The sequence below is a fragment of the Echeneis naucrates genome, chromosome 13 (assembly GCF_900963305.1).
Source record: "Echeneis naucrates chromosome 13, fEcheNa1.1, whole genome shotgun sequence".
Lineage (NCBI taxonomy): Eukaryota > Metazoa > Chordata > Actinopteri > Carangiformes > Echeneidae > Echeneis > Echeneis naucrates.
In genome coordinates this window covers 13,102,106-13,119,627 of record NC_042523.1, presented here as the reverse complement: position 1 = coordinate 13,119,627, position 17,522 = coordinate 13,102,106, and the positions used below count along the sequence as shown (strand labels likewise).

At 42.2% G+C, this 17,522-nt stretch overlaps 1 protein-coding gene across 1 annotated transcript; it reads right to left on the bottom strand.

Moving 5' to 3' along the window:
* Nucleotides 1-1,562: 1,562 nt before the first annotated feature.
* On the bottom strand, nt 1,563-16,478 carry strn4 (striatin, calmodulin binding protein 4). The gene is made up of 18 exons (XM_029517558.1): nt 16,003-16,478; nt 9,530-9,633; nt 9,355-9,431; nt 9,142-9,220; nt 8,866-9,051; nt 8,424-8,601; nt 8,178-8,334; nt 7,513-7,608; nt 7,062-7,180; nt 6,788-6,963; nt 6,552-6,599; nt 6,346-6,467; nt 6,091-6,258; nt 5,868-6,008; nt 5,647-5,745; nt 5,348-5,434; nt 4,991-5,179; nt 1,563-4,538 (listed from the first exon to the last, which is right to left on the bottom strand). Exons 1-17 carry the CDS (start codon nt 16,309-16,311, stop codon nt 5,010-5,012), a joined length of 2,316 nt encoding a protein of 771 aa, XP_029373418.1. The 5' UTR covers nt 16,312-16,478; the 3' UTR covers nt 1,563-4,538; nt 4,991-5,009.
* Between the last annotated feature and the right edge of the window lie 1,044 nt (nt 16,479-17,522).

The window sequence follows — 17,522 nt, the reverse complement described above, 5'->3', positions numbered from 1 at the left end:
CGGCCTGTTTCCTCCCTCCTTCAGGCTGAGGCCAGAAAAGATCATCTTACAGCTCCCTCTCCAAAACCGTCCCATTTTCCCCCATCTCCTACTGCTTCAGCCTCTCTCTGTCCCACTTTGAATCCATTCCCTGTCTTATTTCTAATCAGTAAAACCTTTTTTTTTTTTTTTTTAATGATACAACTCTCACATACTGCAGAATAAAACCACCTCTAAAGCAGAGCAGTTTTTATGCAAAACTGAAGATTTTAGTGAAAAGGATGTTGTGGCAGTATGCTCAGGAATCACGCTTGGCTGCTGCAGTCATCAGAGTGTGTGACTGCACTGCTAGTCTCATTTTACAGATGAAGCCTGCAAATTAAAACACTGATTTTCTACTGTAGGCCATGAAAACCTCCCTCGGTGATTATACTGAAACTCACTAATCGCATTAAACTCTTCTTCTTCATCATCTTATCATCCCTCTTGGACCACTATATTATCAGTCTCTCTGTGAAGTAACCTCACAATTGATTAAAACAAATCAACCACAGATAACTGCACTCAGATCATTTCTAATGGGACAAGAGGCCAGAGACTTCCCAGTACAGTAGCTGCAAACAATATTTGCTTACAATTTTACTTTTTACCACAAGAGGGAAGTCTTGGCTCTAGTTGTACACAATATTGCTTGTGATGCTTTTTGCTGACTTCCAGGCCTATGTTTAGACTAAAGAGGTTTATCAGCTTTACACATTATTTTACTAATCAGAGGTTTCACTTCCGCCACTTTGCAAATAATTGTATGATGCTGAGTACCACAATTTCTCCTTGACTTTGGAACCTTAAATCATGGCAACTGACAAAATCCTTAATGGAAAACCACTGAATTTGATCAAAGACAAGGCAACCTTTTTTTTCTCAATTGTAGTTTTTTTTTTTTTTTTTAATTGTATGCTGTTATCGTCCAAGTCTTCTCTTTTGGTATTGAAATTCAAATCAAATTATGTATTATGTATGGATGCCTGCTTTACACACTGGCAATTCACAGGCATGAAGCATCTACTGCAGGTACTGCTAAGTTGCATTATGGAAAGGCTAGAATCTTGATTTGTTTATTTATTTATTATAATAAGTTTGAAGAGACCAATATGGCTCTTGCAAGATCCCATAATTTGTTGACAAGTAATAAAAAAAAAAAAAAAAAACAAAAAACCCAGGTTGAATTATCAGAGTTTGACTCATCCATGTCCAGAAGATTTTGGACCATATTTTAAGTTGAGGATTTTATAATTTAGTAATCAATGGTATATGGGGGTAAAAACAGATGTTTACTAAAGATGAAGCTGGTTATTTTATTATTATTATTATTATTGTTATTTTATTTCCTAAAGTAGTTAACACAGGGACATACAAAAAGTTTCTCTATATGCGGGCCAGATGGTGAAAAAAATGTCTTATTTCAGCCATGTGTTGTTTTCTATGAGTATCTTCATTCACATGAGGGTTGACGCTTTTTGTGCTTTTGGTAGTTTTTTCGTTTTGTTACCCTAGTAAGAAAGAAAGACAACACAAAACTGAGCTCTCAGTTCACTGTACAAAATCTTCATTTGTTTTTTTTCCTTAATGACAAACAACAGGGGACCCGTAAACAAAAAGAGAAGTCATTTGATACAAGCTAGAATACAGTTCAAAAATATATAATAAAACAAAATTAATAAAAGCAGGTCTCTTATCCCTTGTAGTTAGAGGAAATAGTTTGAATACAGCTTAATATGATGTACAAAATATCACACAGTGATAAATTGCTAATAAAAAAATAAAAACACAAAGAAATGAGAGTCCTTTACCTTGGCCTCTGACTGGTAACAGAATTATTTTTACTTTTTTTTTCATGTTTTTTAATTATTTTTGCTTTTTTACAAGTTATACATTGCCATTATCAATCACAAGCAAGTTCTATGCCTAGCAAGGAAGAATGATTCACTTATGATACTACAGTATTCTTACATCTTAATAACCATATTCATAATCAAAGAAAAGTAAATGCAATAAAGAAAACAAGGAAATGATGGACATTTACAGCACATAATGGCATTTCTAGTCATCATTTACAACCTCAGTTTTGATTTCTTTTTCTTTTTTGATGTCTCATACTGATTTGTCTTTATTCTCAGAAAGGGGAAACAGTAGCTCGAGTGGGAAAAAAACCCATCATTAATTCTCCTTAACTGTGACCCAAAGCAGGTTCCACCAATTAAGTACTGACCCCAGATTGTATTAAAATGCCTGCAAAACACCATTCTTGCACCCTGTCTGTCTACTCTCAGCATCCACTATTAGATGTAGTGCACCGTGTAACCAAATAGTATTTAAATGTGAAAACAGGACATTGTGCCCAGCAGCAGTGCAATCACGATGTGCCGCCTAGTTTTTCTCTTTGACAAACGACTGTCAAAGAGAAGATGTACAGCATACAAAAATGTCCACCACCCTGTTGAGAAAAACAATCAGAACTTTAAATGCTAGTGTCCCCAATGATGAGGAGAGGAGTTTTTACCTCTAGGCTACTTTTTTCCTTTTAGTCTGACCCCTAGTGTGACCCTGTACTTTTGAGGAGGAGAAGGAAGAAAGTTGTCCATTCAACACTGGACTTCTTGAGGTAACAAAATAACATTACCAGCAAAGTAAAGCCAGTTCAGCTGTTAGTGGGCAACTTTTATTTAAGTATGTAGAGCAAACAAACGTGCATCCTGCATTTATCAGCATCGATGCAGGACACTGACAGAAATGTGAGGTGGCTGAAAGAAACCTAAAACAGCTTTTCTCTGCGGGACCCTTAACAAATCAGCCAGACAGAATAGGTGTTGAATCGTGTTACCTACACCTGCGCATCTTAAATGAATACTTCTCTCTTTCTGACAAAAGTGGTTGAATTTAAAAAAAAGCCTTCTTCGTTTCTTTTTCTAACTCCTGGAGCTTTTTCTCCCCCTGAATGCCTCTTCACAAAGAGGAGACTTGCTTCATGTCATTAGCTCTCTGGGTAATGTGCTACTGTGCAACAAGAACAGGGAACCTCAGCACAAAAGTGAAGGTGAAACTTTATCAAAAGCATGGATTTGAACATGCCTACCAACTGGCAACAGCTTCAAGGTGAAATTAGAAAGGATGATCCGAACAGCTTTCATCTGAGTAAACAACTTCAGCTCATGTGTTCACTGTAATATAATTCTCATCAGCTCCATACACTCCTCAAGCATTATTCACATCCCTCTGAAAAACATTACCAGTGACTGTTAACTCTGAAATGTGACTGGTTAATGAAATGCCATTGAAAAAGTTGATTCATTCAATGTACACATATTGCATACAGTCTCTGTTCTCTCTCTCTCTCTCTCTCTCTCTCACACACACACACACACACAAGTCCCTGATTCTGACTCAAGATTGACAAGGTCTCCCATAGCACCATGATTTAACTAGTGCATTTACAATCAAACACACACACACACACACTCTTCTGTACAGCAAAAAAGCACCAAAGGACACCATTTGTGTCATTTGTTGAGAGCGCACAAACCTGCCTCACACCTCTGTAGTCTATGGACCTCAACTATGCCCTCATGTTATCAAGCTTTACATGCACCAACAGGATCAGTCTGCAGAGTCTAGATCAAACTGCACATCTGTAAAACTGGACTGTGATTCTGTGAGCTTGTTCTTTTATCTTGTACAGCAGAGTGATGCTCAGTCTCACTCACACACACAAATTTGAGGCAGAATCATAGGGACGCTATAATACTCTGGCATAAAATGAGACTTGGTGTCTTGGCGAAAAAGTTGAAATTAAAGCTATCTGTTCAACACTGGTTAGAAACTTTCTAGTGCCTCCTCACATCACACACAACTAAGTTTAACATTCTCCAACCCCAAATGCGACACCCCACACACTCGGCCCTGGGAGTCTTTGGAATGTAATACATTGATTCCCAATGCAGAGGTTGGTCCGGTGTTCTCTGCTGATATTGGGAAAGGTCACTGTTTTAAATCACGTCTACACGTGTGTTAGAAACAAGCAGTTTTTCAGCTATTTGAAAAAAGATCTCAAATGAAATGCAATGGTGCAGTTGTGCATTGTGTATCTGGTGCAGTGTGGTTCTGTGTGAAATGTGAGTAGTGTGTCAGCAGTTCAAGCACACAAACACACGTGTTGCTTTCTAATAGCCATTGGCAGAAATTAGAGAAAAACAAGCAGAGCAAAGTATTGTAGTGTAGAAAAGTGTTCCTCCAGGTATGATTACTTGAAAACAGATCAGTTAAAGTTATAAAAAAGCAGTGATTGGTATTACAAGAAGTCACTGAGGCATCAGAGAACAGTGAGTATTTGAGCGTAGGTGACGTCCTGTGGCCATGACCCAGCCAGTGGGGTTCAGGACAAATGTGTGTGTGTATGTGTGTGTGTGTGTGAGAATGTGTGTACTGTGTGTGTGTATGTAAGCAGGTGAAATTTGCCCACTGTCGTCATCAGATGCTTTTGGACCAGTTGTGGTTGTAGGGCTCTAAAAACAGAAACAAAAAGCGGGAGATAAAAGTTAGACCAAGGCACATTACAAACAGGACATGACATTAACTAAAGTGGAATGATATGAGACGTCATGCAATTAAAATGAACACATTAGAAATGCTTTTCACTAAAATATATGAAGGAAACTAATCTCTGAGCCACATGACATGTCATATTGATTTCTTTTAAGAAGCTAAGTTGTACTGAGCATAATAAACCACTAAACTTTATGGGTTAAATTCACAGAGTGAATATATATATATATATATATATATATATAAAATGGAACGAAGCAAATTAAATCCAAGAGTACTTGTAGAGAGTGAAGAGTTTAATCTCTAAATCTTTTAATCTTGCTTTATATCTTATTGCATGTGAATCTTCGACATTCTTAAACTCCACCAGTTCTTGTCTTGCACACCTCCAAATTCCACCCACTCATCTCACCAGAAGGACGACAGTCATGTCAAACAAAGATCTTGGCAAGTGCATCTGCGCCAGCACTGGCAATGAAGGGTTGAGAGGAGTGGAAAGCCACGTCATGAATGGCCTCGTCGTGCTTTTTCCTGTGAGCTGTGATCTCCTGCACACACGTCCTGTTATCCAGCATCCACAGCCGCACCGAGCAGTCGTGACCTGCAAAGGGAGGAAATGGAAACAAAGACAGAGACAGCTGAGGGTAATGCATATAGTTTGACAAGCTAGATATAAGACTATGAAAGCCACTTTTAAATAGGAAATAATTCTGGAAAAACACTTTTATACAGAAGGGATAAGACCACAGAAAAACTGAGCGGTACTCACTGCCAGAGATGAGGTAAGTGCCTTTAGGGTCTGTAGTAAGACATGTGACGGCGTCCAGATGAGCCACCATTGAGTGAACAACTTTACCTGTATACACACACACGCACGCACACACGCACGCACACACACACACACACGCACGCACGCACGCACGCACGCACACACGCACGCACACACGCACACACACACACACACATTAAGCTTAATTTGACAGATTCATCTCCCAAGAAAAAAAAAAATCTGCCAGTCTTCCGACCTAACAGGCAACCCACAGAACTCTCAACACCTCCCTCAGTTACCTGTCTTATTGTCTAGGAAGCGGATGGTTCGGTTCTCATGTGCAGTGATGGAGACAGGCTCGGATGGGTGACTCACCACTCGGTTGATCAGCTCACTACCTGTGAGTAAAGATAAACAGCTCTAACTTGATCTAATATGTTTTATCTAATGCTTTAATCGTACATGTGAGCAGGGAATATCGTGTGGTGGAAGGGTGCCTGTTGCGGCATTCTGAACATACCATCCTTGGTCTGTGTCTCTAGTGCAGAGATGCTCTGCTCTGTGTTGAGGTCGTAGAGCAGCGTTTTACCTCCGTCAAATGACACCACTGCCTGGTTGGGGTCAGTAGCCACAAAGGCCACTGAGGTAGGCGTTCCATGCTCTGAGGTAAAACAGAAGAAGATGAAGCTGTGGAGAATGAAAGAATTCAAAAGCAAATGTTCACATCCAGCACGTATGTCTACCTCTCTCCTTATTGAAGACAGAAAGGCAGGGAGTTGAGTTCTGAGGGTCCCAGATGCGAATGGTACCATCAGCTGAGCATGAGGCAAGACGATGGTGAATTGCTGAGTAGGTCAGACCCCAGACGCTGTCCTCGTGGCCTGCTAATAGACTGCTCTCAATGCCAGGATCTGGATGGACAAACACATATAATAATAAGGAATACAGCAAAGGGTATTAATTAAAGTACTATGACCTTGAATTTGGTGAAAACTCACCATAGTTATCATAAGGATCCACATTAAGGTCTGGCATCTTCCAACACCTTACGGTTCCATCTAAACCTCCACTATAGCAGGATTCTCCTTCCTCGCCCATGGTCAGTGAAAGAACAGCACCACTAGGCAAAAACAGGGATACATTAATGGTCATCCATGTCCTACAGTGAAAAAGTTTGTGCAAAAAGTGTGAATTAGTAACCCACCTGTGCGCTCTGAACGTGTAGATGGGCTCGACATCCAAAGCTGCATTTCTGTGGAGGAACACTGCCTTTTTAAATTTGTTCCATATTATTTTTATTTGTGCATTATCTATCCTACAGCTTCTTGAAAAACTTTGAAGTTACTTGTTGTATGTATAAACAGTGACATATAAATGAATTCCTTGTTCTCCATTATTCTTGCCAGAACTTCATGGCAGTTTAATAATGAGGATACTTACTTCTTAGAGTGCATGGCCTTGTTGAGGTTCCATAGTTTTAGCGTTCCATCCTCTGAGGCGGTGAGCAGCACTGCTTGGCTGGGGTGAAAGGTCAAAGCGCGGATAGCATCAAAGTGGCTACGTAGTGTGAAACGAGGGTTCCATGTCTTCTTAAACTCCTCTCTGTTATCCTGCATCTGATACATTTAAAAAGAGTGGACATTCCCACATTTTGAGTGTGCACATGAAGACTGAATTACAATTTGGGTGTTGACCAGTGAAAATCTGTAATTACATCCATTGAGAGATCGTTGTCATTGGCAACAGTGAGATCAGCCAGTTCACCAAGGTTCATGTCTCCGCCTCCAACAGCATCCATAATGAAGACATCAGAGGAGAAGCCCAAGGCACCACCTGCAGGTTGGAGGGGGAAAAGCACAGACTAGCTTGACAAAACATCATGGTCTTAAAGAACGACAGAGACTCATAACAGTAAAGTAGAGCAATGGGTCTAAGATCTCTGGGACAACAGTTTTATCTTGTTCACTTAATCCCACACTGTTTACCGGAGGAAAGAGTCATACGTGTAGGTGTAATTTTGTTACCCTTTCGCAGGCTAGACCCTCTAAATTTAAGATTGAACATCTAACTCATGCATGTGGGATACTGGGGAGGCTGAGAAACAATGCAAAGGATGTGGCAGTTTATGGATTCTATGGCACATAGTTGGTGGACGGCCAACTTACCTTCACTGGGGCGAGCTTGTCCCGATACTGAAGGGGGCGGGGTGGGCTTAGGAGGGAAGTCCGACATCATGCCCTGTAACTTGTTCCTGCGGTTCTCTGAACCCGGCAAGAGGAGAGAGACACAAAACATCCGGTCATGCAGAGAGGCGGAGGAAGAACGGGGAGGCCAACAGATCGACAGATGAGACAATTGTATGTGGATGGAGGCAAAAAGACTTAAATCTCTGAATATATTACATGCACACACAATTTTATACATACTTTTTGTGAGGATAAAAATCAATTAAAAAAAAAACAAAAAAAAAAACAGAGCCACTGTATAAAAATGACTCAGAGAATGAAATGTTGATATATAAAAAGATAAGGCAGCATGCTTGACAACCTTTGAAATGGTCCCAGACAACAGAAAATACATCTACAGACAGAGATGACAGCTACAAAGCTCTGAAGAGTCACAGACTGACAGCTCGTGAAGCAGGACAGAGAGACAGGTGGTTGGGAAAAGAGGCTGGTTTTATTGAAGAACTGCCAACACACAATGAGAAGTAATAGATAAAAGGTGAGCGGGAGGGTGGGGGGGGGCAGGCGGCAATAGAGACATGTACATTGGTGGCAGTGACTCTGGCAGTGCTGGTGCTGATGGTGTTGCTATGGCAACAGCGTACCTAGCTCCCGTCCGTCCCCCGAGATCCGGGCCTCTCCCGCCCCCTCCCCATCCTCCCCCGAGCCCAGGAAGTCAAATTCTCCCAGGGCATCTTCTGAGTCATCATCGTCTTCCTCGTCTTCTGGGTCCAGGTCTGTGGTCATGGGCTCTGAGCCCATCTGGACATGAGAGCAGAGAAGAGCACATGACAAGTCATTCTTTTCATCGTTCAGCTCCATCTAATTTAATTTCTCATCACTGGTTGTACCTTTACACGTGATTTCTTGTTCTTGCGTGGGCCATCGATGCAGTCTGTGGCCATCCCTTGGAAGTCATCTTCCTCGTCACTGTCCTCTTCATCATCATCTTCACAGCCGTGCAGGAAAGGGATCTTATCCAGCACTGAGCCACCCAGACGTTCCTTAGAGCTTTCCTTGCCCGCATTTCTACAAATAGGACACATTACTTTGCAGTCTGCCCATATTAAACTGAATGAACAAAAAGAATATTTCGGAGAATACCTTAGTGTAGGATGAACTCAGTGATACCGTATAAAACCTTTCTTACTGCTGCCACATCTTATAAAGGGTGGTACAGGAGCAACGGTTAATTGCATCAATATTCAATGATGCCATATCATGTGTATAATGTTTTGTCAGCAGTGTTCATATCACGATTGCTCTCTGTGGAAAGCATTTACACAGTCTCACCTCTTAATTTGTTCCTCTATCTGTCTGACCAACAACGACTCTCCACCTGCACGGGGCTCAGGCTCAGAGCAACTTTCACTGGGTGGGGGCCCGTTAGCCTCAGGGCTACTTCGCCCAAGCAAGGAGCGCACACGCTTAGACCGCATGTCCAGGATTGTGTCTGAATAACCCACTTCCTCCAGATATCTACATTCACAGGAAAAATAACATGTAAGTATACACACGGGCCAAAGTAGGGGACTGAGATAAAAAAGGAAGATGACAGAGAAGTCGTACTTGCGTAGTAGCTGACGTCCCTCCTTCCAGGACATCTGATTGGCTGGCTCAGCATCTGACTCAGCTGGCCCATTGGGAACTACAGAAAATAGATTGGTCAATAGTGATTCAACAGCAGAGCATCAGTCCAAAAACAGAAAATGATATACTACAGAAAAGGAGACAACAGCAGAAGGGAATATAACATTTTCACATGACAAATACATAACATACGTTGATCTGCCTCTGTGTCTGGTTTCTTGTCTCCTGGACTCTGGTCATTTCCTGTCTTCAGCTTCTGGTGTTTAGCCCTGCAACCCCACACCAGGCAACATGAAAGCACTATTATAAGCAGAGTGAGGAAAGAAAACGTTCACCATGAAATCAGGTTTCCTGACACTTGCCATACCTCTCTTGTTTGAGGGCGTATTCCAGCATTTTAATCCTCCTCACCAGGTCCTGTTTCATATTCTCCTGCCCTTTCCTCTCACCCTGCAGGAAGGCCACCTGAGCCTTAAACACACATGCACAGGATGATAAGGAAACACACAACTTACTTAACAAAACACAAGGCACACACATGTAAAAAACACATATATGAGCATATACAGTACAGGCCAAAAGTTTGGACACACCTTCTCATTCAAATGAATAGGAAAGTGTGTCCAAACTTTTGGCCTGTACTGTATATTTACATATATGAACACAAAATTAATACAAATTGAGACTTCTTCTCCACAATTGGAGATTGGATTAAAAAGCAACATGTCTGATACATTACTGCAAAAGAGTAAAGCATTTGATATCAACAGCAATCAGGGCCTTGAAAAAAGTTTGATGTTATGAGTGCCTCAAACAGGCATTCAAAACTCATAAGTATAGGGTTGTGGAGCTGGGCTCTTATTTTTAACTTCTCCTAACCAAGGCCTCAGTATGCATCTACACAAGAGCAAAAACAAGACTCAGACCAGCCAAATTTAAATACACTTTTTCAAGTCACATCCTTCGTTTGTGTACTTCCTCTCTCATTTTATATCCTTTTCCTTCCTCACTGAGCTGATAAGATTTGTACCTTGAGGAAAAAGATGTTCCAGGCCAATCCTTGCCATTTGTCAAATAATTAAGAGAGACGATGGGGAAAAAAAAGAAAAAAGAAGCGTACAATGACAACACTTATCAAGATTATCCCTGGGCAGGTAGTCCCCTTTAATAAACCATCGTATGGTAAAGCTTGACAGTGGGTTTTTCTGTTTTTCCTTTATTACCCAATGATGCTTCACAGTGAAGAGGGTTTGAGCTGTGGTTCACATTTGGGCAGCAAACATCCTGCCCTCTATTGGTTGAAGGAGAAAACCACCCTCATGGCCCCTCTTCACTCAAAATTTGTATGCAGGTAATAAGAGGCACAATTGTTTTGTAGCTCCACTCCCTCACTTGCTTGCTTTTTCTGAGCCAAGGGGAGCTGGAGCATTAACAGTGCCTGTTTTACAGTCCATTTCTCCTCTGCACGCCCCTGTTCGAGTCCATGAGTCTGCTCCCACACGCATACACAGCTCAGTAAAACTGGAACAGTCTAAAAACACTATCTCATGGGGCAGGCACTCGGTCTACTTGAGAGGGTAGTCAATCACCCAGGAAAAAGCACACATACACATAGACACACACATAGACACACGTGCACGCACACGCACGCGCACACACACACACACACACACACACACACACACACACACACACACACACACACACACACAGTCACGTATCCAGCTTGGAGGGCCAGTGGAACACAGGATAATCTGCCAAGCAAACCTTACTACTGCTGCTGTTGCTGCTGAGTAATCCTGATTAATGCAATGTGATTTTATATGCTTATCTGTGAAATTTGGAGATAACTGACGGTGATAACTTGTCAACATGGCAGGCATGATCCGAAAGGTTGTGAAATATAGTCACCTTTGTCTGGCTTGGCCAAATCAAAGATGAGTAGTTGATTTCTTAAAAATGATCTAAAGCCACTAAAGTTTGTAAAATAATGAATGCGGTTAGGGTTGGGTTAAGGCTTCAATACGCTGAAGAGGAAATAGGAGAAACAGAAATACCTCTGACAGGCCTTTTATAAACTGCTAATATATCACCAATTATCATGATTAGGTAAGTATGTAAAAGCAGCTGGGAGTGATATTGCAGTTTCGTTTTATCAGATGGAACAGTGTATTTGTATACTTCACATAGGCAAAAACACTAGAATAATAAGATATCAATGCTACCATGATAAGCATAAAATGCAAGCCAAGCAGAGCTCAGCTGTGGTGTTAGCTGTGTAGCTGTGTCATAGTGTGGGAGGTTCACATATCAGGACAGCATGTACATTATATACTGGCTAATAAAATAGTCGAAAACAGATGGAACACAGACACAAAAACTGAATCTCACAGCTTTCATTAAAATAGCGTCTTCTTTGTATACTAAGTAATTTCTCTCAACAAGTCTAAGATTCAAGCTTGGTCTGGAAATATCTCTCTAAAAAACGTAACTGATACTGTGGTCTGCTTTGGGTTAAGCAGAAGACATGGTTTGGGTAAAATCTGTCACAGGAAGGGAATGACACAAGAAATTCTGTATGCTGATAAGGACATCTTTAACACAGAATTCTCTGCGCAGTTATCAATCATCTTTTCTGTGAGTGTTAACAACATGGGCAGTTTAGCCTCAATAAAATCAACTGAGTGGCAATCATCAAAAATTATAGTCACAACTATCTGCATATAGGTAGTAGCTGAGCTTATCACATTGTAAATTTTCTTACTGAAGCCAACTTTGTCCTGAATGAAATACAACAATGCAGTATATCTGCTCAGAAACAAACTGAGAAAAAAATTGTTCAGTTTAGCAACAAGCCTTGTAATTTCTACCTCTATGTGGAATGTCTTTACTTCACCCTTGAGGGGCAGGGCAAGCATTTTTACTATTAGTCACTCAGAGACGAGCTACAACCTGTTCAGACACACAGATAACCATCACAGCCTGGCGCGCCACTGTCATGCTGTGTTCCTAGAAGGAGTTTCCCATCAGTGCCCGAAACCTCAAATCCCTTACACTGCATTGTTGGCTAAAATACAGGTGAGGCTGTGTACACCATCATGTGCCCTTCACATTACAGTGGCAATGCAGACTGTATGCCATGTTGAGCCACGTTAATGGGCTACACAATCCTTCGTTACCCTTTTGATAATTGAATGATAAAACCTGATGGTGCAGTTATTTTCTTTTTTATTATGTTTTCTAAACAAAGCCTACAGCACAAAGGAACCTTGGTGCGAGCAAACCTGTTGTGCCATCTGATCTCTCTTTGCTGTGGTTTTCCTCTGTGTGGCCTCCTGCCACTGACCTTTCCAGAGTTTGGTGTAGCATGGATGCTTGCGTGTTTAACCTACTCTATCAGCCCCTTACTACAAGCCTCAGAACAGAGTCAAGGGCAGCTTTCCTCCTCCACTGGCCACCCTCCATCTTCTCATCTCTTCATCCCCATGAGAGAATCCATGAGCCAACAAGTAGAGCAATGAACTTTTCTGGGACAGTGTGCTTTGATGGAGTGTGTGTGTGTGTGTGTGTGTAACGTTTACTGAGAGAATGGCATCCTAAAAAGTTGGATTTGCTGACCAGAAGTGACCAGAAGCTGTTTGATGGAGCAAATGAGATTTCAGTGGGAAATACTGAGAAATGCAACCACGGGGACAGAATGATATAGAGAAGAAAGTGACCTAAAACACACAGAAAATAAATAAAATTTTATAGCAGCTTCAAGTCTGTGTGGGAGGCACCTAATGTGATCGTGCCAAATATATGGATATCATATGTATGTCATGGTTTGACAGCGCAGACCTATTAATTAGAGATGAATTCCCCAGGGGCCCCATGTGCCTTACTCCACCGGAAGTGATGTCATCTGGGTCACCAGTAATCTATTCTACACAGCCACTGATATGATTTTTCACATTCATTCATTCATTCATTCATCTTCTAGCACTTATCCGTTTCTGGGTGGCGGGTGTGCTGGAGCCAATCCCAGCTCACACAGGGCGAGGGCGGGGTCACCCTGGACAGGTTGCCAGTCCATCGCAGCGCCAACACACAGAGACAGACAGAGAAACCACAGCCGCTCACGCTCACACTCACACTCAGACCAAAGGGCAATGCAGCGTCACCCATTAACCCAAACATGATGTCTTTGGACAGTGGGAGGAAACTGGAGTACCAGGAGGAAACCCACACCAGCATGGGGAGAACATACAAACTACACACAGAAAGGCCCCAGGCCAGGAACCGAACCTGCCACCTTCTTGTTGTGGTTAACCACTTCGCCACCAATGCTGCCCTTAATATGATTAATATAATTAAATAGAAGAAAATGAGAAAAATGTAAATAGGAACAGGAAAGGTCATGCCTTTTCTGTTTAAAATTAGTCCAGTGACTTGATTTTATATCTGATTATCTGTTGAAATAAAATGATTAGCATAGTAAGTTAATTACTACAAGCTTGTTCCAACAAAGTACAGTGCAGTACAACTGTGATGTGATAGAACACACTCAAAATAGCTTCTTAGGTGTCTGAAGGACAGGGAGACAAGGCCATTGCCACCTGTCCCCTGTGCTGTGGCCCCATAGTCGTAGTGGGACAGACCACCTGGCGCAGAGCAGGGAGGGCTTTAATTCCCAGCCTGCTACTGGAGATACAGCACCTCAGATGGCCTTTCACACCAAAAAACACCCTCATAGAAGGCACATGTGTTACAGTGTCACACACTGTATGTCACAGACCCAGACATTCGGTCAGTGCCTGTCAAGTTTGGGTGATAGTTTTGCTGTTGCTGACAGACTTTGTGTCCAGTTTCCTGTCTTGTCATATGAATGGCATAAATGTGATGCACAGGTGACACGCGAGAAGACTACTTGGTGGGCATATGTATTAGATTTTGGTAAGTGCACCGGACATTTCCAGGGGACATGGTAACTGGCATGTGGAGAGCTCTAATAGTATCTAAAAGTCAGAGGCTTCAGCCTTGTGGTTGTTAAAAAAGTAAGCAAGGTCAACTTTGCAGCCTGGCACTGCACTGGCCCTTTCTTCTCTCAGCATAGTACATGTTGTTAATTGTACCTGTAAAACCAGATCATGTGCAGCAAATGCACACGAGTGAACAAACCACGTAACAACCGCTAATGGCACGATGGATATACGATGGCCTGCTTCATTCTTCCATACCCACTCTTTCCCCACACGCACCTATTTGGCAGCAAGAGAAGGAGATTTGTTGTTGTTCATCTATACTTTATAAAGCTCTTATTTATAACTCCATAGGTTTGAGCTGGGGACAGCACAGAGTGACTTTTGTGAAACCCATTAACTTCAGATTGAGCTCATACAAATTACAAGAAAATTAACCAGATTTGGGTTTTGGAATGAATAGCTGAACTGTTCCTCATTCCAAATGCAGAGCAGAAATCATCTCTGCATGCGTGTGTGTTTTTCTAACCATTTTTAATCGTGGAACAATTTGATGAAGCACGATCTTTGCCCAGCAATGCCTAACATAGTTACACAAATGCATGTAGAAGAGTTGAACAGTACATTTGTCTTTTACTATTGGCCTGTGAATAACTGGAGCTATGGAGGGGGTCGTGCTTTGCCCAAGAGCATTTCTACAACACTTACATTGATTTTTTAAGGCATTTCACTTCTTTAACCCAAAGGCATACGGCACATGTATGTGTTTATAAGTGGCAGGTCATCTTGTTGTTTAACACGCAGTCAAAATTTACAAGTAAGCCTCACTGTTTTAGTTGGAAAAAGACGATACTTTACTGACCCTTATCCCAGTGAAATGACAGCATGAACAACATTTAGAAAAATTCTGTTGCAAGTGACGCTTTTTAGTAATGTTCAAATACCACACTCCTGATTTATACAGCTGTGTGGCAGGCCACAGTTCAAAAATGTTTTCCTTTCAATAGGACTAGATACACGGATGTGCTCAGTGTATCACTGTCTGTTAGGCTTAAGTAGGTTGATCAGCAAAAACTGGTCCCTAGTATGGTGTGCAACACTGGAACATGTTCAAAGGTCAGACTGAGTGCTTTCTATTACTGTATTACTCACTGTTCTTTGGAAATAAAATAACTTGCAAACTCATTGTTTACACTTTAATAACTCTAAGTAACAATCACTCTCAAAGTGAATGGTTATAATGGGAAGCCCCTGTCTGTGTGACAGCATCATCTTCTTCTTACCACAACAGCCTCGGCTCACCAGATATTCCCCGGTGGGCTATGAAAAATGTGCCTATTTAGAAACTATTTTCCTGAACTATGTCTCTGAGGACGAACCAAAACAAACACAACTACCTTGAGATGAGCCTGTTCCAGGTATGTTTTTAGTGTGCACCTCCATAAATATCAGACACCACAAGGTAGCCACACCTAACCTGTATTACCTTTTACTTTTATTGTAAAGATGGCCTACCTGCTTTTGACGGGTGCCATACCCTTACCCCCATTTTTTGTTTTGTGTGTGTGTGTGTGTGTGTGTGTGTGTGTGTGTGTGATTAAAATGTAACAGGCCACGATTAAAGATTGATGCCGGCTGAAATTAGTTCATTTTGTGCTAGAAGTCAGGGCAGGGAGCCTCCATAGCTTCATTTACTAACTAGTAATAATACACAATGATGGGGTGCATCGTTAGCCCGTTAGCATTTTGTCATCCCTAAGCTGCCTATGGAGCATGAGTGCTGTCACAAAGCAGCACTGATTGGACTCCTGCAGCTTCCGTCCTGGCCTCTATCCGGCGTTCACTTATCAGACGGGGGTTAAATAACAGACATATTTACCCTGAGTTCGTCTCTCTCAGCCTCCCAGCGGTATTTCTCGGCCTGGAAGCGCCCCCACTCGTACTGGATGAAGTGTAGGATCCCAGGAAGCGTCATACCCGAGTCCCCGTCCTGCGGCTCCCGAGCCTGCGACGACCCGGGCATGGCCCCGGCCGCCGCCGCCGCCGCCGCCGCGGCCGCTGCCATCGCCCCGGTGGCCGCAGCTGATGTCGCCTGGCCCGGTGCTGCTTTGGGCCCGTTCGGGTTGCGCCCCGCTCCGCTGCCACCGGAGTTCGGGTTTGGTCCTCCGCCGGATCTGTCCGCCTCCATTTTAACCGTTCAACCTTTCGCCAGGATAAGGAGGTGGAAATGGGCAGAGTAATAAATAATAATAATATTAATAATAAAAAGCCAACCACTTCCCTTCTTCCAACCCAGTAGCACTTCACTGTAAGCTGCTCTCCTTTCTTCCCTTTCTCACACGCACGGAGGTAAAATACTATTCAGTTGGTAAAATACTACACTTCCGCTTTCAAACATTCAATATAAAATCCGACCCGTCTGTCTGCCTGGAGAACAGCGACGTGTTTAGTTAGCAATGTACAAGTTTTATAGAAAATGATTACTTGGAGACAGCCGCTAAACAAACACCAAAACACGGCAGTTAAAAGTCTTATAACTCAAAACGAGCGTCACATTTCAGTTTGAGGCTTTTATTTTGTAGACATTGGATCCGTTTCCTCCTCCTTGTGTTTGCTGTTGGAAATGTCTGGTGAGGTTGGAAAATAAAGATCTGTGTGATCTGCAATACACAACAACTATGTCGCTAAGGGAGTTTATTTCCTGCCATTTTATGAGCAGGGACGTCCGAGGACTGTAAAGCTAAAATTACAACTGTATTTCCGGTTCGAGTTTTCATGACAAATGTCAAAAATCAATGGCAAAATACTGTTGAAACATTTATGAGTGCACATGGGCACCACAGCGGAATAGTGGTTAGGGCTGTTCCCCACAACAAGAAGGTTGGAGGTTCGGTTCCCGTCCTGGAGCCTTTGTGTGCAATTAGCATGTTCTCCATGTGCCTGCGGTTGTTTCCTTACACCGTCCGAAGACATCATGCTTGGGTTAAATTGTGACTCTGACTTGTCTGTAGATGTGAGTGGTTGTTGGTCTCTGTCTGTCTCTGTGCGTTGGCCCTTTGATGGACTTGTGACCTGTCCAGGGTGACCCCGCCCCTCATCCAATGTGATCTGGGATTGGTTCCAGCACCCCGTGACCCGGAAACAGATAAGCGTTAGAAAATGAATGAATAATCACTGTACACAGAGAACTGTTTTGTTGTCATGTATAACCAACTGGACTGGATCGATCAATAATTATTTTCTATTATTATTTCAGACTAAAATGGTAAACATCTTATAAAAGATCATTTTAATGCAAGTAAAGAACCTGAGCCCTATTCTGCCCCGTAAAGGAAGTTTTTCCTTGCCACTGTCGCCAAATGCTTGCCCATCGGGGGATCTGTTGGGTCTCTTTAAATA

What these genes read in the sequence shown, in the direction of transcription:
- strn4 (XM_029517558.1), bottom strand. Translation starts at nt 16,311, where the DNA reads ATGGAGGCGGACAGATCCGGCGGAGGACCAAACCCGAACTCCGGTGGC. An exon ending in ACAAGCTCGCCCCAGTGAAG is followed by an intron (nt 7,181 to 7,512) that starts GTAAGTTGGCCG and finishes TCCAACCTGCAG; the next exon opens with GTGGTGCCTTGGGCTTCTCC. An exon ending in TACACGTTCAGAGCGCACAG is followed by an intron (nt 6,468 to 6,551) that starts GTGGGTTACTAA and finishes GTTTTTGCCTAG; the next exon opens with TGGTGCTGTTCTTTCACTGA.